General features: G+C 40.6%; 1 protein-coding gene across 5 annotated transcripts in view; it reads right to left on the reverse strand.

The window, feature by feature from the left end:
- The window catches only part of plch1 (phospholipase C, eta 1), a 163,948-nt gene that overhangs the window by 130,804 nt on the left and 6,267 nt on the right, over nucleotides 1-26,877 (reverse strand). For 2 of the 5 annotated variants that reach the window (XM_061878018.1, XM_061878017.1), the window contains exon 1: nucleotides 10,813-11,120. The exons of 1 other annotated variant lie outside the window; for it this stretch is intronic. In XM_061878018.1, coding sequence (XP_061734002.1) covers nucleotides 10,813-10,990 — 178 coding nt within the window. In that variant the 5' untranslated portion in view covers nucleotides 10,991-11,120. Of the gene's footprint in view, nucleotides 1-10,812; nucleotides 11,123-26,877 lie in introns of those variants that run through there. 2 more of the 5 variants (XM_061878021.1, XM_061878020.1) reach the window with 1 other exon arrangement.

Here is a 26,877-nt window from a genome sequence, read left to right on the forward strand (position 1 = left end):
CTCCATCTCAATCCAATTTATGAAGTCTCACACTTTGGCGTTTATGGTAAATGGTAAATGGGTTATACTTGTATAGCGCTTTTCTGTCTTTTTAAGGACCCAAAGCGCTTTTACACTATTTCCACATTCACCCATTCACACACACATTCACACACTGATGGTGGGAGCTGCCATGCAAGACGCTAACCAGGACCCATCAGGAGCAAGGGTGAAGTGTCTTGCTCAAGGATACAACGGATGTGACTAAGATGGTAGAAGGCGGGGGATTGAATCCCGGAACCCTAAGGTTGCTGGCACAGCTACTGTCCCAACAGCGTCACGCCGTCCCCCGCCGTCTGTTTAATAACAGCACCACCAAGTGTTTTATTTTGTCAGCAAAGTAATAGCATAAGGTGCATGTTTTCGGCAAAAGTTCACTGTTTCGGCTGCAACGATTCAAGAGTTAAATACCGTATTTTCTGGACCACTGGATTATAAGGCGCACTGCCGATGAGCGGGTCTATTCAGGTCTCTTTTCATACAAAAGGCGCACCAGATTATAAGGCGCATTATACTCCCGTCCAAAGGCAAAACCCAGTAACTCAATTTTGGTCAAAACTGGTAATAATTTTGGAATTACTAGGTGATATGATTGGTGTATGCGGTATTGTAATTTGTTCCGTAAGTAAGCTGTTACGCCCATGGCAGGACCTAACAACTACCACATAACCGCGTAGATACAACAGAAAAACGTAGTATCTCAAGGGTATCTCTAGAAGTGAGTTACTAGGTTCTGCTTTTGGACAGGCGTATAGGAGTCATATTATGATTTTTTTCTAAATGTAAAAAACTTCCATGTGGTCTACATCAGTGGTCCCCAACCTTTTTTGCACCGCGGACCGGTTTAATGCCGGTATTATTTCCAGGGACCGGCTTTCCACTTGTGCCAGATAAATACAGCAAAAATGAGTGCATGAAAAATACAACTCACTATAATGCTGTATTAGTGTGAGCTCTGAACTTGTTTCTTTGCAATGAGATCTGCAGAAGGAAATCAGTCTTTGGCTCATACTTGCCAACCTTGAGACCTCCGATTTCGGGAGGTGGGGGGTGTGGGTTGCGTGGTTGGGGGCGGGGCGTGGTTAAGACGGGAGGAGTATATTTACAGGTACAATTCACCAAGTCAAGTATTTCATATATATAAGAAATACTTGATGTGGACGACTTTCTCTGTCGCCATTCGGGTTCCACTGACCACCAAGGAAGGACATCGCTTTTGCACAATGTTTCAATTAAGCTTTTTCTGCAGCTCGCTCCTCGTCATCTCTCTCTCTTTCACTGCTGCCGTTCTTTATCTGTTCTTTCAGGTTCTCCAACTCCTCCTGCCCGACCTCTCCTCCCTCTCCCCTTTTATGCAGCATCAGGAGAAATGTTAATAGTTTCCCGGTGTGTGAGCCACGCACATGAATTAGATTGCGGCGGCGTCGCTCCTGGCACGCCCTGCCTCTCCGCTCCGCCGCATTCTCCGCCTTCTTGCCGCCATCTTGGGCAGGGCTGCAGTATGCAGTTGGCCCGTCGGCTGCGGCTCCCCAAATACCTCCATCGCCAGACGCAAGCCGGAACTCCAACAGGCTAAGCCAACTCTCCCCTCCCTTCTTTGAAGGGGCGGGAAGAGAAGACTGCCACCTGTCTTTTCTTCATTTTCTTCCTTCCTTTCGCCCTCTCCTGGCGTTGTGTGGTCCTCTTCAGTTGGTGAGTCAGCCACAACCATTTCTTTGCCTTTTTTCCCCACCCTTTTCTTTGTCTTTTTCATCATCATCATCATCATCATCATCATCATCATCTTCTTCTTCAACTTCTTCTTCAACATAATCTTTTTCTTTTTCTTCTTCTTCTTCTTCTTCTTCTTCAACATAAACTTCTTCAACATAAACTTCTTCTTCTACTTCTTCTTCTTCTTCTTCTTCTTCTTCTTCTTCTCCTTTTTCTTCTTCTTCAACATAAACTTCTTCACCTTCAACTTTTTCTTCAACATAAACTTGTTGTCGTCTCATTCTCTCCTCTTCCTTCTTTCTTTCCTTCTCTTCCTCCACCAGTCTCCTCTTCTCCATGGCTAACCATTCTAGCTGCTTTTCCCTTCTCACTCTCTCTTCCTCCTCCTCTTTCATCTTTTCTTCATTCCTTGTTCTCTCTTCTTCCACCAGCCTCCTCTTTTCTTCTGCGGGTCGTTCCAGTTCTTATTCCCTTCTCATCCTCTCCTCTCCCATTTTCTCGCTTTCTCTTCATGTCCTTCTCTTCTCTTCCTCTTCCCGTCTCCTCTTTTCCTCTGCTTATCTTTCCTGCTCTTTTTCTTCTCGTCTCATCCTCTCTTCTTCCTTCTTGGCCTTTTCTTCAGTCATTCTCCTCTCTTCTACTTACGCGACTCTTTTCTCCTCAGCTCTTAGCAGCTCTTCTTTTTCTTGTCTTTTAATCCTCTCTTTGGCAGACAGCTGGCCCTGCTGGTCTGCAGACGCCACTGCAGCGTCCTAGGCCCCGCCTACCAGGTGGGACGTTTCAGTCAAGACTTTACTGGCGTCCTCTTTGACTTCTTCTTTGGGGGGGGAACTCGCCGCCTCCCCCCACCTTGTCCGCCAACGCCGGCATGAGTTGGCAATTTTGCCGGCTGCCTGCTGCCAGTTGTGTGAGAGCGCTCATGATAGCCCACAGGGGATTGTCCTGCCCCGCCTCCGGTGGTCCAGCCGGGTTGGGCACCATTTGTGGACGACTTTCCCTGTCGCCGCTTGGGTTCCACTGACCACCCAGGAAGGACATCGCTTTTGCACAAGGTTTGACTCTTTATTTTTCAATAAAGCTTTGCTGCAGCACGGATCGCTCTTTCAGCTGCTCTCCGCTGCTCTCCGGTGCTCGCTCCTCGGTCACTCTTTCAACCGGCCGCGTCGTCGTCTCTCGTGCGCTGTACTCTCTCTCTTTCGCTGCTGCCGCTTTTTGTCCGTTCTTGCAGGTTCTCCAACTCCTTACGCCCCGATCTCTCCTCCTTCTCCCTTTTATGCAGCATCAGGAGAAATGTTAATAGTTTCCCGGTGTGTGAGCCACGCACCTGAACTATATTTCGGTGGCGTCGCTCCCGGGACGCCCCGCCTCTCCGCGCCGCCGCATTCTCCACCTCCTTGCCACTATCTTGGGCAGGGCCGCAGCGTGCCCTGCCCTGTCGGCGGCTGCGCCTCCCCACACTTGACTTTCAGTGAATTCTAGCTATATATATGTATATATATATTCTATATATAATAATATATAGAATATATATACAACAAGTTTATATTATATATATATATATATATATATATATATATATATATATATATATATATATATATATATTTATATATATGGATGCTCGACCCCAGAGCCTTGGCTCCTTCCTGGATGCAGTTATGTCTATGACAGCCTGGTCAGTAACTTATTTTATATATATAGAAATACTTGAATTTCAGTGTTCATTTATTTACACATATACACACACATAACACTCATCTACTCATTGTTGAGTTAAGGGTTGAATTGTCCATCCTCGTTCTATTGTCTGTCACTATTTTTCTAACCATATGCATGTACAGTAGATGGCATATTGTCCTGTTTAAGAGTGTCACAACATTGCTGTTTACGGCAGACAAACTGCTTTACGGTAGACAAAAACGTGACTGCTGTTGTTGTGTGTTGTTACCACGCTGGGAGGACGTTAATGAAACTCCATCCATCATCCACAGCTTATCCGAGGTCGGGTCGCGGGGGCAGCAGCCTAAGCAGGGAACCCCAGACTTCCCTCTCCCCAGCCACTTCGTCTAGCTCTTCCCGGGGGATCCCGAGGCGTTCCCAGGCCAGCCGGGAGACATAGTATTCCGAACGTGTCCTGGGTCTTCCCCGTGGCCTCCTACCGGTTGGACGTGCCCTAAACACCTCCCTAGAGAGGCGTTCGGGTGGCATCCTGACCACCTGGCCAAAAGTTAATGAAACTGCCTAACAATAAACCCACATAAGAAACCAAGAACTCGCCCTCAATCATTTTACAGTTATAACGTCATTGGACAGTCACACTATTTATATTGTGAGAAAGCGGACGTGAAATACTTCTTACCATTGATGCGACTTCTTGAACAGGTGCGGAGAAAACGGATAGTTGCATGGATTAAAATGCTTAAGAGTTTTTATATTTTGAATGTTATTTTAACAGGCGACATCTTGCGCCTGTTTTCCAAGATGTCCTTTTGCAAGGTGGCGTTTTTAATTTTCTAACAATACTTGTTCCTTTTTAAAACGTGTATGACAGAGAACAATGCTTTAACGGTCATAATAATTATTTCCAGTCATAGTGACATGTTAACCCAGCATTGTTCGGTGATTTTTTTTTAATAAATTGTTTTAGTTCCTTGTTCATTTTTTCCGCTGTTTCTTTCTCTAAATTAGTGCAATGCGAATTTATATCCGCATTAAAGTATAATTCTCTGGCCTTTTTCTATGAATTATTTTAGAATGTGGGGGGTGGCATAGCTCGGTTGGTAGAGTGGCCGTGCCAGCAACTTGAGGGTTCCAGGTTCGATTCCCTCTTCAGCCATGCTAGTCACTGCCGTTGTGTCCTTGGGCAAGACACTTTACCAACCAGCTCCCAGTGCCACCCACACTGGTTTAAATGTAACTTAGATATTGGGTTTCACTATGTAAAGAACTTTGAGTCACTCGAGAAAAGCGCTATATAAATATAATTCACTTCACTTCACTACTTTTAACACTGTGATTACCAGCGGGATTATTCATTACTTATAGTATTAAGTAATGTCAGCTAAGATGTATCTGAGAGCCAGATGCAGTCATCAAAAGAGTCCACATCTACCCCTGGACTACGGTTTTGACACGGACTACAATGGCGGCTGCGCGCACATTTTCAGGACTTATGCAGATCTCAAATACACATCAGCAGCTACCAGAAGGTATGTGTGACTACCATCTATGGGTCACACTAATCATTACACCTTTTACCAATTAAAATTGCTTCGAGGTCGGTGGCGTAATGTCGGTTTTAGAGAAAACTAAAGGATCTTAAGTACCCTTAAAGTCCGAAAAATGCGGTAGGTACCGTAATTTCTTTTTTATTATTATTAAATATCTCATATTTCAATGCGTACACTTGTGGCTTACAGACTTGTGCGGCCAACAGAGTGTCCGCTCTGAGTTCGGTAGGTTGTGAGTTCAAACCCCGGTCGAGTCATACTAAAGACTATAAAAACGGGACCCATTACCTCCCTGCTTGGCACTCGGTAATGGGTACTTGGTTGGAATTGGGGGTTAAATCACCAAAAATGATTCCCGGGTGAGGCACCGCTGCTGCTCACTGCTCCCCTTATCTCCCAGGGGGTGAACAAGGAGATGGGTAAAATGCAGAGGACAAATTTCACCACACCTGTGACAATCATTGATACTTTAACTTTAACTTAAAACAAAATTAGGTTGGTTGTAGCTTATATTTAGGTGCAATCTCAGGCCCGGAAAATGACGATAGCTTACATAAACATTAACACAATTGAAGTTGTACCTTAAAAGGACAATCATCTTTGTTTTCAATGGAGGTTTTCTTTTCACTTTGGTTGACAAACTGGGACACAAACACACACAAATGCACCTACAGTATATGACAGATGGTAGATCAGACAGCGAATCAGACATGTCCTCTTCTTGCAGGTAGTGAGCGGCGCTTCGCCTCGCACACAAGATCAAAGATAGCAGGAAGTGAGCGATGCATTCGTCACGGGGATACTTGCAGGATGCATAAACATGAGCTTCTGCTCCTTTCCTGGCCTTCAAATAGCAGCACCGTGCAAAATAAATGTTCATTATGCAACACACACACACTATAAGGCATTAACTAGAGTTAACTAGACAGAATAAAGAGTCAGCAGAGGCAATCGCCTGATATCCATTTGCACAATGTGGTGTTACTCGGAGGTTCTAGTCATTATTCTATTGCTGACTGAATAGTGCTGGGCGATATATCGATATACTCGATATATCGCGGTGTTTGTCTTTGTGCGATATAGAAAAATGACTATATCGTGATATTACACTACAGGCGTTTCTCACTCTTCCTTGTCTCTCCTTCTCACGGAGACTTAAAGGGGAACATTATCACAATTTCAGAAGGGTTGAAACCAATAAAAATCAGTTCCCGGTGGCTTATTTTATTTTACGAAGTTTTTTTCAAAATGTTACATCTCCCGGAATATCCCTAAAAAAATCTTTGAAGTGCTTGATTTTTGCTATTTGCCTAAGCCACTGTCTATTTTCCTGTGACGTCACATAGCGATTCCAATACAAACAATGGCGAATAGCACAGCAAGATATAGCGACATTAGCTCGGATTCAGACTCGGATTTCAGCGGCTTAAGCGATTCAACAGATTAAGCATGTATTGAAACAGATGGTTGGAGCATGGAGGCAGATAGTAAAACCGAAATTGAAAAATAAACTGAATCTATTGAGCGAATAGCTATTGACGCTATTCGGCCATGCTAACGCTATTCTGCCTTAGCATTGCCGGTAAAATGTGCAGACCAACCGATCAGGACTTTCGCATTGACACTGGATCAATAAGTCAATAACAACAACACTCACCTTTGTGATTTCGTTGACTTTATCGTTGGGAATGCATCTGCTTTGAATGTCGCAGGATATCCAGACATTCTTGCCATCTATGTCGTAGCATTGCTGGTAAAAACCAAACGAGGGACTTTCGCATCTCTTGACACTGGAGCAACTTAAATATGTCGATTAGTAAGTGTTTGTTTGGCATTAAATGTGGATGGAAGGAAAGGCTGGATGTAAATATAGCTACAAATGAGGCATAATGCACACAGCTAGCCTAGATAGCATGTTAGCATCGATTAACATGCCGTGCTAATCGATGCACATTCTACGTAAATCAACTTGAATCCGTCCATACTCATGTTGTGACAACACACCGACGAGGCATGATGTCTCCAAGGTACCGGCAAACAGTCGAAAAAACAGAAAATAACAGAGCTGATTCGACTCGATGTGGTATGGAAACATGGCATTGACGACCGATGTGACGTCACGTTCTGACGTCGTCGCTGAGAGAGTGATAAACAGAAAGGCGTTTAAGTCGCCAAAATTCACCCATTTAGAGTTCGGAAATCGGTTAAAAAAATATATGGTGTTTTTTCTGCAACATCAAGGTATATATTGATGCTTACATAGGCCTGGTGATAATGTTCCCCTTTAAAACAAGCGCACCTTCTCACATACGTCACATACTGTCGCGTCATACGCCCTTGCGGAGCAGAGAGGTATCGACTTGGGTAACATTAGCTGTGATGCCAGCAGACCGGCGCGAGTGGTAATATGAGAGAGAGAAGGTGCGAATCTGGTAACAAATGAAAGAATAATTAATTCCAAGAAAAACAGCAGGGGGTCCATCGTCTGGCGTTGGTTCGGCTTCAAGTGGGAAGATGTAGAACAGACAATCGTAAGATGACGAGTATGCAGCAAAAGCGTTGCTACAAAAAGTCACAGCACTGCTAATTTGTAGCATCATTTCAAAAGTCACCCCGCTAGAGAACGAAGAGTGCTTGAAACTCCGCTTGTCAACATCTCGGCCGGTGACACACCCACAAAACGGCCAAGCAACCTTTTCCAGATCAACACTGTATGAAAAAAATAGTTTTACTATGAATTGATTTACGTGGACCCTGACTTTAACAAGTTGAAAAACGTATTCGGGTGTTACCATTTAGTGGTATATTGTACGGAATATGAATTCTTCCTCCAAACACGACGATTTGAGTTTATACCAAAAAGTTCTATTTTGGCTTCATCTGACCACATGACATTCTCCCAATCCTCTGCTGTATCATCCAAGTATCTATTTTGGTATAAACTCAACTCGTCGTGTTTGGAGGAAGAAGAATACTGAGTTACATCCCAAGAACACCATACCTACTGTGAAGCATGGGGGTGGAAAAATCATGCTTTGGGGCTGTTTTTCTGCTAAGGGGACAGGACGATTGATCCGTGTTAAGGAAAGAATAAATGGGGCCATGTATCGTGAGATTTTGAGCCAAAACCTCCTTCCATCAGTAAGAGCTTTGAATGGTTGACCAAATACTTATTTTCCACCATAATTTACAAATAAATTCTTTAAAATTCCTACAATGTGAATTCCTGGATTTTTTTTTCACATTCTGTCTCTCACAGTTGAAGTGTACCTATGATGAAAATTACAGACCTCTGTCATCATTTTAAGTGGGAGAACTTGCACAATCGGTGGCTGACTAAATACTTTTTTGCCCCACTGTATGTTTGTAGCCACAGCTGCCCTGGGGTAGACTGACGGGAACCATGGCTGCCAATTAGCATTGGGACCAAGAAAGGGTAAAGCGTGTTGCCCAGGGGCACAATAGCTGTGACAAGGAACACAGAAGCTGGAACCAAACCAGGAACCCTCATGTTGCAGGACGGCCGTTCTACCATCTAAGCTATGCCACCATAAATAAAAAAATAAACATCCAACAGCACTAGTTGAAAGCAATTGTCACGGCGTAAAATGTATTTGTATGATACATATTTGATGCGTACCACTGTAAAGTATAACCTCAGACTTGGGCAAAATAAGGCCTGTTAAGCTTTTCAATCTGGACCGCCGGTCATTCCAAAATAATTTTTTTAGACCTTTAAGACGGAAACTGTCGCTGCCATTATGATGTACAGTAATGTTTATAAATGACAGTGAGTCTTGAACTACAAAATAGTATTTTAATGGTTGGAATCTGCGCTTTTGCATGACATACTAGTTACTATGGTAATCTAATTAGTTAATATGGTCATGTAATTTGTTATTATGGTAATCTAATTAGTTACTATGGCCATCTAATTAGTTACTATGGTCATCTAATTAGTTATTGTGGTAATCTAATTAGTTACTGTGGTCATCTAATTAGTAACTATGTAATCTAATTAGTTACTATGGCCATCTAATTAGTTACTATGGCCATCTAATTAGTTACTATGGTAATCTAATTAGTTACTATGTTCATCTAATTAGTTATTATGGTAATATAATTAGTTACTATGGTCATCTAATTAGTTACTATGGTCATCTAATTAGTTATTGTGGTAATCTAATTAGTTACTATGGCCATCTAATTAGTTACTATGGTAATGTAATTAGTTACTATGGTCATCTAATTAGTTACTATGGTAATCTAATTAATTACTATGGCCATCTAATTAGTTACTATGGTCATCTAATTAGTTACTATGGTCATCTAATTAGTTATTGTGGTAATCTAATTAGTTACTATGGCCATCTAATTAGTTACTATGGTCATCTAATTAGTTACTATGGTCATCTAATTAGTTATTATGTTAATATAATTAGTTACTATGGCCATCTAATTAGTTACTATGGTCATCTAATTACTTTTTATGGTAATCTAATTAGTTACTTTGGCCATCTAATGAGTCACTATGGTCATCTAATTAGTTATTATGGCCATCTAATTAGTTATTATGGTAATCTAATTAGTTACTATGGCCATCTAATTAGTTACTATGGCCATCTCATTAGTTATTATGGTAATCTAATTAGTTACTATGGTCATCTAATTAGTTATTATGGTAATCTAATTAGTTACTATGGCCATCTAATTAGTTACTATGGTCATCTAATTAGTTACTATGGTCATCTAATTAGTTATTATGGTAATATAATTAGTTACTATGGTCATCTAATTAGTTTTTATAGTAATCTAATTAGCTACTGTGGCCATCTAATTAGTTACTATGGTCATCTAATTAGTTACTATGGTAATCTAAGTCAGTGGTCCCCAACCACCAGGCCGTGGCCCGGTACCGAGCCGCAGAATAATTTTTTATTAATTTTTATTTTAAAAAAAAAAAGAAAAAGTTTTTTTTTAATTAAATCAACATAACAAATACAATACACACTTACAATTAGTGCACCAACCACAAAAACCTCCCTTTTTCATGACAAAAACATCCCTTTTTAATGACAAAGAAAAAAAAAAAGAAAAAAAAAAAAAAGGACAGCCCCCCCACTCGCCCACCCGGGCCGCGGGACAAATTATTAAGCGTTGACCGGTCCGCGGATACAAAAAAGTTGGGGACCACTGATCTAAGTCACAGCAGCTCAGACGAGGCACCAAGCGGTGAGGGTGGGGAGCGTTTCCACAGAGTGTTTCCAAAGCGTCAAGCCTGAAATAGGAGTGTCAGGGACAGACGTTGAAGGAGATTTTTACAACAAAGTTCTAAAGCTTAATGACATATCAGATGTATCAGATTGTCAGTGTTTTTTTTGTTTTTTTTACCCTTCGCGTTCATATTTCGCAGTTTGTTGCATTTTTTTGCTGGTCGTAATTAATGTCGATGGATAGAGGGTGTGACATTCATATGTTGTCAATATTCAGTGTTTTATCGTTCATAGTTAATAATGTAAATCCCACATTCTTTATTTTCATGTACATTCTGGGTGTCTCATTCAGTAAAAAAAAATAAAATTCTATTCCTTTTATAAGGCGTTCTGTCATAAAGTTTTTAGCATTCAATCAGACGTTATTTGTATTACTGTTCCTAAAAATCAGATATACCGGCCCCCAGATACACTGTTTACTAAATATGATGGATATTGAGCTTTCGCACTGGATGCAGGCGTCCCTAATTTCGTACCCGAATAGCAATCACATATGAAGGATGGATGCTATGCAGATGCTTCCAAACAAAAACATGTTACAAACACCATGAACTCACCCATTAGTGTCACTCTGCACTTTTGGGGCGCAGCCAGCCTGCCGTTGACGTGCTCGACGTTTCGCGCCAGCAGGGTTGCGACAGTCAACGCCGCTGATTTTTCCGCAGAACCGTAAATCAAAGTGGACGGAACTTTAGGCAAAGTGGGACCAAAAAGTGAAAAATATATTTCCTCCATTTTAGCTAATGCAAGAAAAGAAGTTGTCCAAAGGAATTCCAAGTTTGTTCAGTACTAGTGTGACACCTGTGGCTATGTCGCCTGAAAAAACTATCTTGATGGAGGGACCATCGCAGCAGCTACTGTTATGAAGTCCCCGCTCTCATCCCTCATGCTCTGATGTGTGTCAGCACCTTCATCCCTCCGACACACACACACACACACACACACACTTACACGCACGCAGACTCGCACACACACACTCGCACACACATTCTTGTATTTGTTACCTTCTTGAGACCTCCGAAAATGCCTACCTCTTTAGGACCACCCATTTTATATATATAAAGATTTGTATTTACAACATGAATAATATATAAATACTATGCAAATATGAAAAAAGTTTCTTGTAAAAAATTAGTTCTAATTTCACAAGAAAAAGGTCAAAATTCCACAAGAAAAAGGTACAATTTTGGCAGTGATATAGTAAAGGTCGTCCTTTTACTCAACCCAAGTCAAAATTTTGCAAGAACAACTGAACGTCTGTGCAATAATATGAGAAATGTTGGAATTTTACTCAATAAAAGTCGCAATTTTACAAGAAAGGCTTAAAATTCTGGCAATTTTATGAAAAGAGTCGTATTTGTACTCGACAAAAGTCACGATTTTATGAGAAAACTTAAAAATTGGGGCAATATTATAATAATAATCGGAATTTTTACATGGGCAAAATTATGACAAAAGTCATTATTTTATTCAATAAATGTCGCTCTACCAACCAGTTCTAATTTCACAAGAAAAAGGTCACAATTCCACAAGAAAAAGTTACAATTTTGGCAGTGTTATTGTAAAACTCGTCCTTTTACTCAACACAAGTCAAAATTTTGCAAGAAAAACTGAACGTTTGTGCAGTACTATGATAAAAGTTGGAATTTTACTCAATTAAAGTCGCAATTTTACAAGAAAGGCTTAAAATTCTGGCAATTTTATGAAAAGAGTCATAATTGTACTCGACAAAAGTCACAATTTTATGGGAAAACTTAAAAAAATGGGGCAATATTATAATAATAATCGGAATTTTTACATGGGCAAAATTATGACAAAAGTCATAATTTTACTCAATAAATGTCGCTCTACCAACCAGTTCTAATTTCACAAGAAAAAGGTCCCAATTTCACAAGAAAAAGTTGCAATTTTGGCAGTGTTATAGTAAAAGTTGTCCTTTTACTCAACGCAAGGCAACATTTTGCAAGAAAAACTGAACGTTTGTGCAATATTATGATAAAAGTTGGAATTGTACTCAATATGTGTCGCAATTTTACAAGAAAGGCTTAAAAGTCTGGCAATTTTATGAAAAGAGTCGTATTTGTACTCGACAAAAGTCACGATTTTATGACAAAACTTAAAAATTGGGGCAATATAATAATAATAATCGGAATTTTTACATGGGCAAAATTATGACAAAAGTCATCATTTAACTCAATAAATGTCGCTCTACCAACCAGTATAGCTCGGTTGGTAGAGCGGCCGTGCCAGCAACTTGAGGGTTGCAGGTTCAATCCCTGCTTTCGCCATCCTAGTCACTGCCGCTGTGTCCTTGGGCAAGTCACTTTACCCACCTGCTCCCAGTGCCACCCACACTGTTTTATATGTAAAAATTAGATGTTGGGTTTCACTATGTAAAGCGCTTTGAGTCACTAGAGAAAAAGCGCTATATAAATATAATTCACTTCACTTCACTATTTTACAAGAACAACAAAAAAGTTGGCAATGTTGCGATAAAAGTCAGAATCTTACTGGAAAAATGTTGCCATTTTGCATTAAAAAGTAATAATGTTACATAAAGATAGTATTACGAGAAAATATTGCAATATTACAGAAACAGAAAGAGTATGAAAAATTGTTCCAAATTTTATAATAAAAAAGTTATAGTTGTGGTTAATTTATTAGTATTTTTTTGTCTGTATTTGTTTTTAATCTTCATTATTTACTTCAAGTTATTACAGTATGTCTCTACATACATATTTATCTTATTATTTTAATTCATTTAATTCAAGGGGGCGCATTTCAATTTCTTACACACACTTGTTATTTCATATGTTGGCTGGAGGGGGAGCATTTTTAAAAACGACACACATCCATCCATCCATCCATCCATCCATCAATTTTCTACGGCTTATTTCCTTTTGAGGTCCCGGGGGGGGCTGGCGCCTATCGCAGCTACAATCGGGCGGAAGGTGGGGTATACCCTGGACAAGTCGCCATCTCATCGCAGGGCCAACACAGATAGACAGACAACACACAGTCAATTTTAAAAATCCCTCCTTTTTGGGTTCACCCCCACCAGGGATGCAAATGAGACATTCTCTATTAGACGCAATGGTTTTCCGTATTGGGACCATGATTTCGGTCTTGTTCACGGGTCCTCATATGGACGGTACTTTTCCTTGTTGACGTCTCAAGAAGGGTAGAAATACAAGAACACAAACACACACCAATCTTCCTCTTTGTCCACTGAGCTCTCCTGCCTCCCTTCTCCTCCCTTGACTGATGCACACATTTCGTCCGCAACATGCTGCGTTTATTGTTGTGTCGATCACGATAAAGAGTGGCAGATGTGCGGAGAAGTCTCCTGCTCTCAGCTGCGCTCATTAGGGTCAGCCAGCGGGATGCAGGGGAATATAATCTACTGTATGACATAACAGCCATGATAATGCACCGCCTCTAACAACATGACATGGAGGATATGTGAGGCAGCAAAATGCAAACCATCTGTCCATTGTAAAAAAAAATGCCGCAGTTCATGTATTTTTATTAGTACATAGTAGGCACACCTGCACAATCCATTGAATGCAATACAAGAGCATTTCCAAACATAAGAGTGCTCACCGAGGTTGTAGTTTGCACTGGTACAAAACTTCCCTGCATCATATGGAGAGCAGTTTCGAGTACCGTATATTCTGGACCATAAACCGCACCGGATTATAAAATGTGGGAATTGTGCAACTTTTCCAAGTTGCACAGTTAATTTCAATGGGAACTTTCTGGAAATTTGGGAATTTTGGATGAAAGCGGGATTTTTGGGGAAAATTATTAGGAGCATGAATGTCCCGAATGAGCTGAATTGGTTGGTGTTTGAATTTTTCACATCGGTCGAGAAATGTTGAAATAGTAGAATTTTTAAATGAGGATTGGTACTACGGAATTCCTAGAATTTCGGGAAAACCAGGAATTTTTCCAGTTAAAAAAAAAAAACTTCATGGTTTGAATGTTGAAGAGTTAGAATTTCCAGGAAAACCGGAATTTGGTTTGGAACTTGGGAAAGTGTTAGTTTGAAAGTCCAGGATGAGTGGACTGTGTTGAAGTTGGAATGGCTTGAATAGGATGAAAAATGTGGGAAATGTGCAACTTGGAAAAGTTGCACAGTTAATTTCAATGGGAACTTTCTGGAAATTTGGGAATTTTGGGGGTGGGCGGGATTTTTTTTGAAAATGATTAGGAGCATAAATGTCCTGAATGAGCTGAATTGGTTGGTGTTAGAATTGTTTAAATCGGGCAAGAAATGTTGACGTAGTAAATGGTATTAGGGAATTTCTGGAAATTCTGGAAAAAAAATTTTACTTGGAAAAAAGGTAGTTTGAATTTCTAGATTGGTGGAATGGTCTGAATGGGTTGAAGAATTTGGGGATTGTGGAAGTTTGAAAAATGGCCACTACTAAATTTTGAATGGAGAAAATGCAACAAAAAATAGAATTATGGGTAATCCAGGATTTTTTTTTTAAAAGGTGAAGTAGAGCACTCAATCCCTGAACAGGTTGAATAATTTGAAGTTGGAACGTTTGAATCAGATGAATAATGTGAGAATTGTGGAACTTTGAAGAATGTTCCATCGATTTCAATGGGAATTTCAGAAAAAAATTGTGAATTTCGGGAAAACAGGGAATTTTTCCAGTTAAAAAAAAAAAAACTTCATGGTTTGAATACTGAAGACTTAGAATTTCCAGGAAAACCGGAATTTGGTTTAGAACTTGGGAAAGTGTTAGTTTGATAGTCCAGGATGAGTGGACTGTGTTGAAGTTGGAATGGCTTGAATAGGATGAAAAATGTGGGAAATGTGCAACTTGGAAAAATGTCCTATTCATGTCGATGGAAATTTCCTGGAAATTTGTAAATTTTGGGGGTGAGCTGGATTTTTGGGGGAAATGATTAGGAGCATAAATGTCCTGAATGAGCTGAATTGGTTGGTGTTAGAATTGTTTAAATTGGGCAAGAAATGTTGAAGTAGTAAATGGTATTAGGGAATTTCGGGAAAATCGGGAATTTTTTTTTAACTTGGAAAAATGGTGGAATGGTTTGAAGAATGTAAGAATTGTGGAAGTTTGAAAAATTGCCAATACTAAATTTTCAATGGAGAAAATGCAACAAAAAAAGAAATCATGGGTAATCCGTTTTTTTTTTTTTTTTTTTTTTTAGAAAAGGTGAAGTAGAGCACTCAATCCCTGAACAGGCTGAATATTTTGAAGTTGGAATGGTTTGAATCAGATAAATAATGTGAGAATTGTGGAACTTTGAAGAATGTTCCATCGATTTCAATGGGAATTTCAGAAAAAAATTGTGAACTTCGGGAAAAGCGGGAATTTTTTGGGAAAATGGAAAAAAATTTGAATGTTGAAATGGTTGTTGTTGGAATTTTTCAAATCGGTGGAAAAATGTTGCAGTAGTAACATGTTGAATTGAGATATGGTATTACGGAATTCCTGGAATTTTAGGAAAACTGGGAATTTTTCCAGTTCAAAAAACAACTTGGTTTTTTGTCCTGTTTAAGAGGATTGATTTGACAGTAATGAAATATGTTGAAAAATGTGGAAGGAGTAGTCGCCAGGAAAAAAAGGGTGGATATAGGGCTTTAAACATACTTTTATTCCTTGGCTTTTAACACTGATGGCGCCCCATTATACACCTGCTGTGAACCTGTTTTTATGTTTTCATGTTTTATTTATTTATTTTTTATCATGTTCTGTTAGTGTTGTGTTGTTTGCTCGGTTCTTGTATTATCTTTTAACTTTTGGCTACCCCTGTGGTAAATTTTAAATGTTCTTTATAAATAAAGTGGATTTGATTTGATTCGGAAAACCGGGAATTCTGGAAAATCCAGGAATTTTTTGGAACTTAGAAAAAAAGTTAAAATTTCCAGATTGGTGGAATGTGTTGAAGGTGGAATGGTTTAAATAGGTTGAAACATGTGGAAATGGTGGAAGTTTAAAAAATGGCCAATTCATTTTGAATGGGAAAAATGTCCCGGAAAACCTGGAATTCTCGGAAATCTGGGAATTTTCGGAAGTTGTCAAGGGAAAGCCTGCGATTCCCGAATAGGTTGAACAGTTTGACATTGGAGCGGTTTGAATAGGATGAAAAATGTGGAAGGTAGAGCGCGCCAAAATCTGGCGAAGAAGAAGAAGAAGAAAAAACATGTGTGAATGTTCCAAACATTCACACAATAAAGACCCACTACTAGCTATAATGACATCCAGTATATGTCAACACACTATTTCAATGTCTGTTTCAATATTTTATAATTCAACTGTGCATAGTTCAACGTGACTGATGACGTCGCGCGGCACCACGCTGGGACAAATGTCCGAACCACAGGTGTGACGTTAATGATCTTCCAGTCCCGAGCGGACTCCAAACTCCATCACCTGCTTGGACGGGCCAAAATAAGCAAGTAACATATGGCTTTTTATAATCACCCGCCACCGTTAGATTGACGGCATAATGAAGAAGGGAAGTGCAGCGTCATGGAGCACCGAGGACTCTAGCCTTCCTTGCAGAGTGGATTAAAAAGCAGAGAGACGACTGACAACCTGAGTGGGTTGGCTGTCAGTCTAAATGAATGCACAGGACAAAAACACTCCACCCTTGCTTTAATGGAGTCTCCAACTCCATCTCAAACACATGCAAGACTTCACCAATTTGCTAATGCAGGATTCCATCCATTTACTACCGCTTGTCCCTTTTGGGGGCACGCGGGGGTACGGCTGGCGCCTATCCCAGCTACAGCCTGACCAATTCGTTACCTCATCGGAAGGCCAACATTCACACACTGGTGCAGGTCTGGGCAAATATTTTGCCTCGGGGAGTCAAATTTAGAGAAAAAAATTTGTGTATTTTTAGGAACACTGATACAAAACCTCACAATGATGTCTGAATGCTAAATAAACGGAATGGAATTTAATTTTTTTTTACTGAATGGAACACCCTGAATGAATATGAAAATAATGTGGGACTTACAATATTAACTATGAACGATAAAACACTGAATATTGACAATAAGGCTGGGCGATAATTCGATGTACTCGATATATCGCGGGTTTGTCTCTGTGGGATATAGAAAATGACTATATTTTTACTCTAAAAGGTCTACAAACAAAAAGCGCTCGCAGCGAAGGCACAAAACTTAACGCTGGAAACAAAATTAGCACTTTGATGTAAACTATGGGCATGAAACAAAAGACACTAACTGTGGCATTAATAAACAAAAACTTACTTGCGGTGACGTGAGCAGGGCAGCATGGACTATGAAATTGCATGAAACAAGCAGCGTGAACTAATCAGGAAACAGAGTGCAGAGTAAGCATGAACGGAGTGATGACGCCCCAACGACCAACAGAAAATGACAGGCTTAAATCGTCTCTTCATGATTGAAAACAGGTGCGTGACTCCAAATGAGTCAGGTGAAACATCAATGAGTTGTCATAGAAACAAAACAAGGGAGTGAAAAAACAGGAACTGAAGGAGTCTTGAAGCAACATAACACAACTAAACAAAACATGACAATACCAAAGACTAAACGTACCAAATAAAATTGCTTCGAGGTCGGTGACGCACTGTCAGTTTTTGAGAAAATGAAAGGATCTTAAGTGCGCCTAGTATCCTGACAAATGCGGTAATTACCATAATTATTTTTTTATTAAATATCTCATCTTTAAATGCGTACACTTGCGGTTTATAGACTCGTGCGGCCAACAGAGTATCTGCCCTGAGATCGGTAGATTGTGAGTTCAAACCCCGGCCGGGTCAAACCAAAGACTCTAAAAATGGGACCCATTACTTCCCTGCTTGGCACTCAGCATCAAAGGTTGGAATTGGGGGTTAAATCACCCAAAATGATTCCTGGGCGCGACCACCGCTGCTGCGGCTGACTGCTCCCCTCACCTCACAGGGGGTGAACAAGGGGATGGGTCAAATGCTGAGGACAAATTTCACCACACCTAGTGTGTGTGTGAAAATCATTGGTACTTTAACTTAATGTTTTTGGAGGTGGTAAGACGCCGAGGTACCCAGAGGGAACCTCCACCGTCACGGGTGAGAACATGCAAACTCCACAAAGAAAAACCTCAAGCCCGGGAATTGAACCATTGTCCTGTGAGGCATAAGCACTAACCACTGCCGGCTAATTCAGGATTTCAAAAAATGTTCTAAGATTCCAGACGACCCCAAAAATGCGTACTGGAAATAAGTTTAACAGTGTTTTTAGTAGCCCAAATGCCAACACGCCATTTGGTGTGTATGTAGCTTTAATGCAAATGAGCTGTCCATAGTGTGTTGCTCCAAGAACCATACTTGCCAACCTTGAGACCACCGAATTCAGGTGATGTGTGGAGGTGGGTGTGGGTTGGGGGGGGGGGGGGGGGGGGGGGGGGCAATATAGTGTACGTCCCGGAAGAGCTAGTGCTGCAAGGGGTTCTGGGTATTTGTTCTGTTGTATTACGGTGCGCCTGTCCTCCCGAAATGTGTTTGTCACTCTTGTTTGGTGTAGGTTCACAGTGTGGCGCATATTTGTAACAGTGTTAAAATTGTTTATACGGCCACCCCCAGTGTGACCTGTATGGCTGTTGATCAAGTATGCCTTGCATTCACTAATGTGTGTCTAAAAGGCCGGCACAGCAGTTTGTATGGAGGGAAAACGGACTTGACGAAAGGTTGTAGAGGACGCTAAAGGCAATGCCTTTAAGGCACGCCTCAAATATTGTTGTCCGGGCGGAAATCGGGAGAAATTCGGGAGAGTGGTAGCCTCGGGAGATCTTCGGGAGGGACACTGAAATTCGGGAGTCTCCTGGGAAAATCGGGAGGGTTTGCAAATATGCCAAGAACCCAACCAATTTTGACATGTATAGTCAAAGTTGTTTACCACCTGAAGGCGAGCGACCACTCAAGAGAAGCTTTATGAACAGGTGGCCACTGTACGCAGGGAGCAAGTCATTTTTAATTTGCGACCATCTTGTTTTTCCGGCTGGCCCATTTACCGTATTTTCAGGACCATAAGGCGCACCGGACTATAAGGCGCACTGCCGATGAATGGGCTATTTTAGACATATTTTCATACACAAGGCGCAAGACGGCATTAAAGGAGTCATATTATTATAAAAAGGTTTTAATGTAAAACACTTCCTTGTGGTCTACATAACCTATAATGGTGGTCTCTTTGGTCAAAATGTTGCATAAATTACGTTTAACAGATCATCTTCAAGCCGCTTTCTGACAGTCACTTCAGGATGCAGCGTTTTGTCGGCGGTCTTATTTACGTGGGTCACCTTCAACAGCTTCTTCTCCCCGTCATTTTTTCTTTGTAGCGGTGTAGCGTGCAAGGACAGGAATGGACGAAGAGTCAAAAGATGCAGCTAACTGTTTTAATGGCATTCAGACTTTACTTAAGTCAACATTGCCATCATCCTTGGCTCACTAGTGCAATAATGTGTCAAAAAGGTGAAAAAACGTCTGACCGGAACTCTCTAATAACTACATTTCTTAAAGTTGGGTGAATAATGTAAACTGTAAATGTTAACTGTGGCCTTGCAGTGTTGTTTCCTCTGCTCCCCTTTTGTTAGCATTTTCAGTTGTTTTTTTTCAGTATTTTTCCTCACTCCTTTTTGAGTGTGCTTTTAGTTAGTATTCCTATTATTTCTTCTCTGTGTTGGTTTCCGACTCCGGCGAAAGCCGATCGTTACATGTTGATTGATTTTAGCTTCAACTCAAATCAGTAAGCATATGAGCTAGCACATAACAGGGATGTCCACACTTTTTCCACCAAGGGCTGTTCAGTGAAAAATCTATGAAGGCTTTCAAAATCAGCACAATGTATTGATTTCGTAAATGAAAACTGTCTGCAGTTTTTTTCCATTTTTCATGTTTTTTGTTGTTGTTTTTATTGGAAATAGTATTTTAAGACTGTGCCGCAGGCCACTAATAATTACTTTCAGGCCTCATATGGCACCCAGCCCACAGTTTGGTCACCCCTGATTTAGCCAATTTACAAAACCCAAAACCAGTCAAGTTGGCACGTTGTGTAAATCGTAAATAAAAACAAAATACAATAATTTGCCAATCCTTTTCAACCTATATTCAATTGAATAGACTGCAAAAACAAGATATTTAATGTTCGAACTGAGAAACGTCTTTTATTGTTTGCAAATACTAGCTCATTTGGAATTTGACGCCTGGAACAAGTTTAAAAAAAGCTGGCACAAGTGGCAAAAAAGACTGACAAAGTTGAGGAATGCTTATTTGGAATATCCCACAGGTGAACAGGCTAATTGGGAACGGGTGGGTGCCATGATTGGATATAAAAGCAGCTTCCATGAAATGCTCGGTCATTCACAAACAAGGATGGGAAGAGGGTCACCACTTTGTGAACAAATGTGTGAGCAAATTGTCAAACAGTTTAAGAACAACATTTCTCAACCAGCTATTGCAAGGAATTTAGGGATTTCACCATCATTCGTAATATCATCAAAAGGTTTAAAGAATCTGGAGAAATCACTGCACGTAAGCAGCATGTCCCGTGACCGTCAATCCCTCAGGCGGTACTGCATCAAAAACTGACATCAGTGTGTAAATGATATCACCACATGGGCTCAGTAACACTTCAGAAAACCACTGTAAGTAACTACTGTAAGTGCAAGTTAAAACTGTAGTATGCAATGCGAAAGTCATTTATCAACAACACCCAGAAACGCCGCCGGCTTCTCTGTGCCTTAGCTCATCTAAGATGGACTGATGCAAAGTGGAAAAGAGTTATTTGGTCTGACGAGTCCACATTTAAAATTGTTTTAGGAAACTGTGGACGTTGTGTCCTCCGGACCAAAGAGGAAAAGAACCATCCGGATTGTTTTAGGCGCAAAGTTCAAAAGCCAGCATATGTGATGGTATGGGGGTGTATTAGTGCCCAAGGCATGGGTAACTTACACATCTGTGAAGGCGCCATTAATGCTGAAAGATACATACAGGATTTGGAGCAACATATGTTGCCATCCAAGCAACGTCTTTTTCATGGACGCCCCTGCTTATTTCAGCAAGACAATGCCAAGCCATATTCTGCACGTGTAGCTTCATAGTAAAAGAGTGTGGGTACTAGACTGGCCTGCCTGTAGTCCAGACCTGTCTCCCATTGAAAATGTGTGGCTTATTATGAAGCCTAAAATACGACAACTGTTGAACAACCTAAGTTGTACATCAAGCAAGAATGGGAAATAATTCCACCTGAAAGGCTTCAAAAATTAGTCTCCTCAGTTCCCAAACATTTACTGAGTGTTGTTAACAGGAAAGACCATTTTAACATAGTGGTAAAAAAAAATGCCCCTATGCAATATGTTGCTGCCATTAAATTCTAAGTTAGTGATTATTTGAAAAAACCTATATATATTTCTCTGTTCAAATATTAAATATCTTGTCTTTGCAGTCTATTCCATTGAATATTGAATACAAGTAAAAGTATTTCACTAAAGTGAATAGTTGGAAAGATGACATTCATTGTGGCGTTGTGACAAAAATCATAATATCCAGGTACCAGAGAAGAGGCTTCAATTGGTAAAAAATTAAATTAAACTTCTACTACTAACTAGATCCCTCTTTAAACCTCTCTCTGTGTTATAAGAACAAACTCAGCGTTTTTAACCGAAAAGTGCCTTTTAAAAACAAGTTGAGTTTGTTCACAAGCACAAGCTAAGTAGATCAGTTTTGCGTGTGCTATCTCGTTTGCACACGTTCTCATACATGCAAAGCCTTAGCAGATAATACCCATAGTGTGCAGTATTACTGTTGGGACATAATTACAAAATATGATGGTGAGGCAGGTGTGGGCATAACCACTGATCAAAATGGAGTGCACTCCTTGGCAAACATCCACTGTGGCACAGCAACACTATTCATCTACTTAACACAACACTGGCATTGAAACAGGAGTTCAGTCAATTAAGAGTGATTCACCCGTCCTACTGAAAACAAATAAATGCTTAAATGGGACAAAATCAATTAAATAAATGGACTGTTTACTTTCCACATAGCTGATGAAAAATGTTTTTGTTTTTTTCAAATGACCCATTCGGAATCTAAGAAAAGCAATTTGTATACGAGGAGTGCCCACACTTTTTCAGCAGGCGAGCTTCTTTTTGTCAGGCTTTCCCCTGACAGTTTGTCTATGTTTTAGTTTTTTCCTCAGCATTTGTCTGTTTCCTCTGTGTTTAGTATCTCCTGTCTTTAGTTCCTGTCTAGTGCTCTTATTTTGTCAGCTTCCTGTCTTGTTCCCTGAGTGCTGTGTTCCTCCTCAGCTGCGGCTGATTGGCACCTGGCCACACCTGTTGCCAATCAGCCTGCTCCTATTTGTACCTGCTTTGTCTTGTGTCAGTTGCTGGATCATTGTATTGTCATTCGGACTTGTCGTTGCCATATGTTGCTCTTGTCGTGTCTGTGATTCTTTTCAGCTATTACCTGTCGTGCTACATTTTGTCCTGTTCGTCGTAGCGGTAAGCTGTTCTTGTTAGCCATTAGTTATTTCCAGTTTTTCTGTTTGCTATCCTCTAGCTTCCATGCTAAAGTTCCTTTTTGTTTTCTAACTTCCAGTGCTTAGCTCCCTTAGTTTGTTATTCCGCCCACGTGCGTGCTTTTTGTTTGTTCTTGTTCTATTATTTACATTTAATCATATTTTCCCATTCAATGCCTGCCTCCTTCTCTGCATCTTGGGGTTCAACAACAAATAATTCTGACACTTTTCAAATGAGTGTGCAAAGCCGTAATCAAAGCAAACGGTTATTTCAGTTATTTCACCGTTTTTTGTGAAGTACGTAACTTCACATGTGTTCATTCATAGTTTTGATAGCTTCAGTGACAATCTACAATGTAAATAGTCATGAAAATAAAGAAAACGCATTGAATGAGAAGGTGTGGCCGAACTGTATTGTACATCTGGTGTGGCAATGTATTTATTGTGCAAGTCCCTATCAAATAAACAGACAAACAAACAGTCCCCACTAGCATGTTTGCTTTGTAACACACTGGCGGGGAGACTGGTGGCCTTGCGCACAACGCAGGATCTGCATGTCCGGAAGGGCGGCCCTGGAGACGACTGCTTGTATCGGAACGCTTATATCGGAGATTTTAGATTCAAATCAAAGTAATTTTCAGCTGGTATTCATCAGATTATCATGGCCCGAGCGCACAGTGCGCTGTGCTGGGCGCACCTCCAAGCGCGTTCCTGTACGCGCCACTTCGGCATCTACACACCTGTCGCTGATGAGCTTCCGGGGCTTCTTAAGACAGTGCCAGAACGTAGCGACCTGTTCCCATACAGTAAGCCTACAAACCCTAGCTCTATGCACTCTCTCTCTCTTTCTCTCTCTCTCTCTCTCTCTCTCTCTCTCTCTCTCTCTGTGTGTGTGTGTTTCTCCTCGACCGTGTTCATTTGTCTCGTGTTTCCTTGTCGTCTTCCAGCAGCATTCCTCTGTTCTCACGTTACGAGTTGTGTGTCTTGTCTCCCCGTATTCCCCCTGGTTCCCTGGCTGCCTCTTGAATCTCGACCTCCCGCCTGGACAGGGACTTTGACGCCTTGCTCCTGCACTTGACCTCACGCCTGCCCGCTGAACTACAAGCCACTGTGCGATGCGCTGGGCGCACCTCCAAGCGCGTTCCTGCACGCGCCACTCCGGCTGCAGCAGGCAGCTGCTTTCCATCAGCCATCTACACACCTGTCGCTGATGAGCTTCCGGGGCTTCTTAAGACAGTGCAAACCTGTGTTCTGGGCCAGAAAGTAGCGACCTGTTCCCATACAGTAAGCCTACAAACCCTAGCTCTATGCTCTCTCTCTCTCTCTCTCTCTCTGTGTGTGTGTGTGTGTGTGTGTGTGTGTGTGTGTGTGTGTGTGTGTCTCCTCGACCGTGTTCATTTGTCTCGTGTTTCCTTGTCGTCTTCCAGCAGCATTCCTATGTTCTCATGTTACGAGTTGTGTGTCGCGGCTCCCCGTCTTCCCTCCGGTTCCCTGGCTGCTTCTTGGATCTCGACCTCCCGCCTGGACAGGGACTTTGACGCCTTGCCACGCCTGCCCGCAGACCTACAAGCCTGCCTTGCCCACTCTTGGACTTCCCATCTCGCTCAACACTTCCGGTAACCCTCTACAGATACTCGCTACCCATTGTCACACACATACAGATTTTGGATTAGTCACACTCCATTATATTGTCATTACATTACCAAATATAGAGTTAAACGGTGTCCCTGGTTTCTGTGCCATCTTCTTCCCCTTTACACGTAACACTGATATCAATATCCGATCAGTAAACTTCTACACTAAACCATGGAAAATACCCAAAATATGTTACTTCACTCACTTTTGCATGAATGCCTTACAAGTTTAATAATATTGAAAAAGGACTCACAAAAAGACCAGAGACTCTTATCTCCCAGTCACTGTCTGCAGCTAATTAGGAAGCGCTCAAAGCAGCGCTACAAGTAGCCCGGGCTACAAACGAGTTGTCAGGATTCCCTTGGAGAATAAGGAGTGGGGTGGGGGCTTTTGGGGCAGGAAAACAAAAAAACAAGTGCAGCATGAAAATGTGCACACACCGACATCGCTGCAGGGGGCGCTACCCAAGTAGAGGAGTTCAGCTCTTTACATCAAAGCAAGGAACTGAAGTCTTCATCATAGTGTGTATGTGTGCGTGCGTCCGTGTGTGTGTGTGTGTTTTCTTGCATTTCTACCCTTCTTGAGACATCAACAAGGAAAAGTACCTTCCATATGAGGAGGTGTGAACAAGTTAGGACATAAATCATGGTCCCAATACGGAAAACCATTGCATCTAATAGAGAATGTCTCATTTGCACTCCTGAAAAATGTTGATGGTCCCAAAAAGGTGAGATTTTTCAAGTTGACTGTGTGTCTGTTTTAAAAGTGGTCAACATATGAAATAACAAGTGTGTGTAAAACTTTGTCAGTGCTCCCCCTCTGTCTAACAAATGTAATAACAAGTGTGTGTAAGCTATTGAAATGCGTCCCCTTTGACCGAAATGTATTTAAAAATAATACTAAATATGTATATAGATAGATATTGCAATAACTTGAAGTAAATAATCAAGATAACAAATCATTGGGAATCATTTCTCATATTCTTTCTGTTTCTGTAATATTGCAATATTTTCTCATAAAATAATTACTTTTTTATGTTAAATTATTACTTTTTAATGCAAAATGGTGACATTCGTCATATAAAATTCAGACTTTTATCAAAATATTACCAACTTTTTTTGTTCTTGTAAAATAGTGACTAGTAACTATGACTTTTGTCATAGTTTTGCCAGGTAAAAATTATGATGATTATTATTAATATAATACTGCCAACATTTTAAAGTTTTCTTATAAAAGTGTGACATTTGCCGAGTAAAATTACGACTCTTTTCATAAAATTGCCAAAATTGTAAGCTTTTCTTGTACAATTGTGACTGTTGAGTAAAATTCCAACTTTTATCGTAGTATTGAACAATTCAATTTTTCTTGTAAGATTTTGACTTGCGCTGAGTAAAATTACAACCTTATAAATAATACCGCCAAAAGTCCAAGTTTTTCTTGTGAAATTGTGACCTTTTCTTGTGAAATTCCAACTCATTTTCCACAACAAGCTTTTTTGTATTTGCATACTATATGTATATTAATAATGCTGGTAATACAAATCTTTATATATCTACAAACCCCGTTTCCATATGAGTTGGGAAATTGTTTTAGATCTAAATATGAACGGAATACAATGATTTGCAAATCATTTTCAACCCATATTCAGTTGAATATGCTACAAAGACAACATATTTGATGTTCAAACTGATAAACCTTTTTATTTTTGCAAGTAATCATTTACTTTAGAATTTGATGCCAGCAACACGTGACAAAGAAGTTAGGAAAGGTGGCATTATATACTGATAAAGTTGAGGAATGCTCATCAAACACTTGTATGGAACATCCCACAGGTGTGCAGGCTAATTGGGAACAGGTGGGTGCCATGAATGGGTATAAAAGCAGCTTCCATGAAATGCTATGTAATTCACAAACAAGGATGGGGCGAGCATCACCACTTTGTAAGCAAATTGTCGAACAGTTTAAGAACAACATTTCTCAAAGAGCTATTGCAAGGAATTTAGGGATTTTACAATCTACGGTCAGTAAAATCATCAAAAGGTTCAGAGAATCTGGAGAAATCACTGCACGTAAGCGATGATATTACAGACCTTTGATTCCTCAGGTGGTACTGCATCAAAAACCGATATCAGTGTGTAAATGATATCACCACATGGGCTCAGGAACACTTCATAAAACCACTGTCAGTAACTACAGTTGGTTGCTGCATCTGTAAGTGCAAGTTAAAACTCTACTATGCAAAGCCAAACCTATTTATCAACAACACTGTTACGCGAGCGCCGCATAGTGGATGCGCAAGGAGAGCCACCTCTCGATGCAGGGGATCACAACAAGCAGGATAGAAGGTAAGAACAGGTTTTAATATAAAACCCAAAGTAACACTTGTACAAAGGGGTAAAAATAAAGTGTGTGCAACGCAGGGGGAGCTAGGCTAACACTAGCAACAGGCAGAGTT

This window comes from Nerophis ophidion, linkage group LG18 (genome assembly GCF_033978795.1).
Source record: "Nerophis ophidion isolate RoL-2023_Sa linkage group LG18, RoL_Noph_v1.0, whole genome shotgun sequence".
NCBI classification, from domain to species: Eukaryota; Metazoa; Chordata; class Actinopteri; order Syngnathiformes; family Syngnathidae; genus Nerophis; species Nerophis ophidion.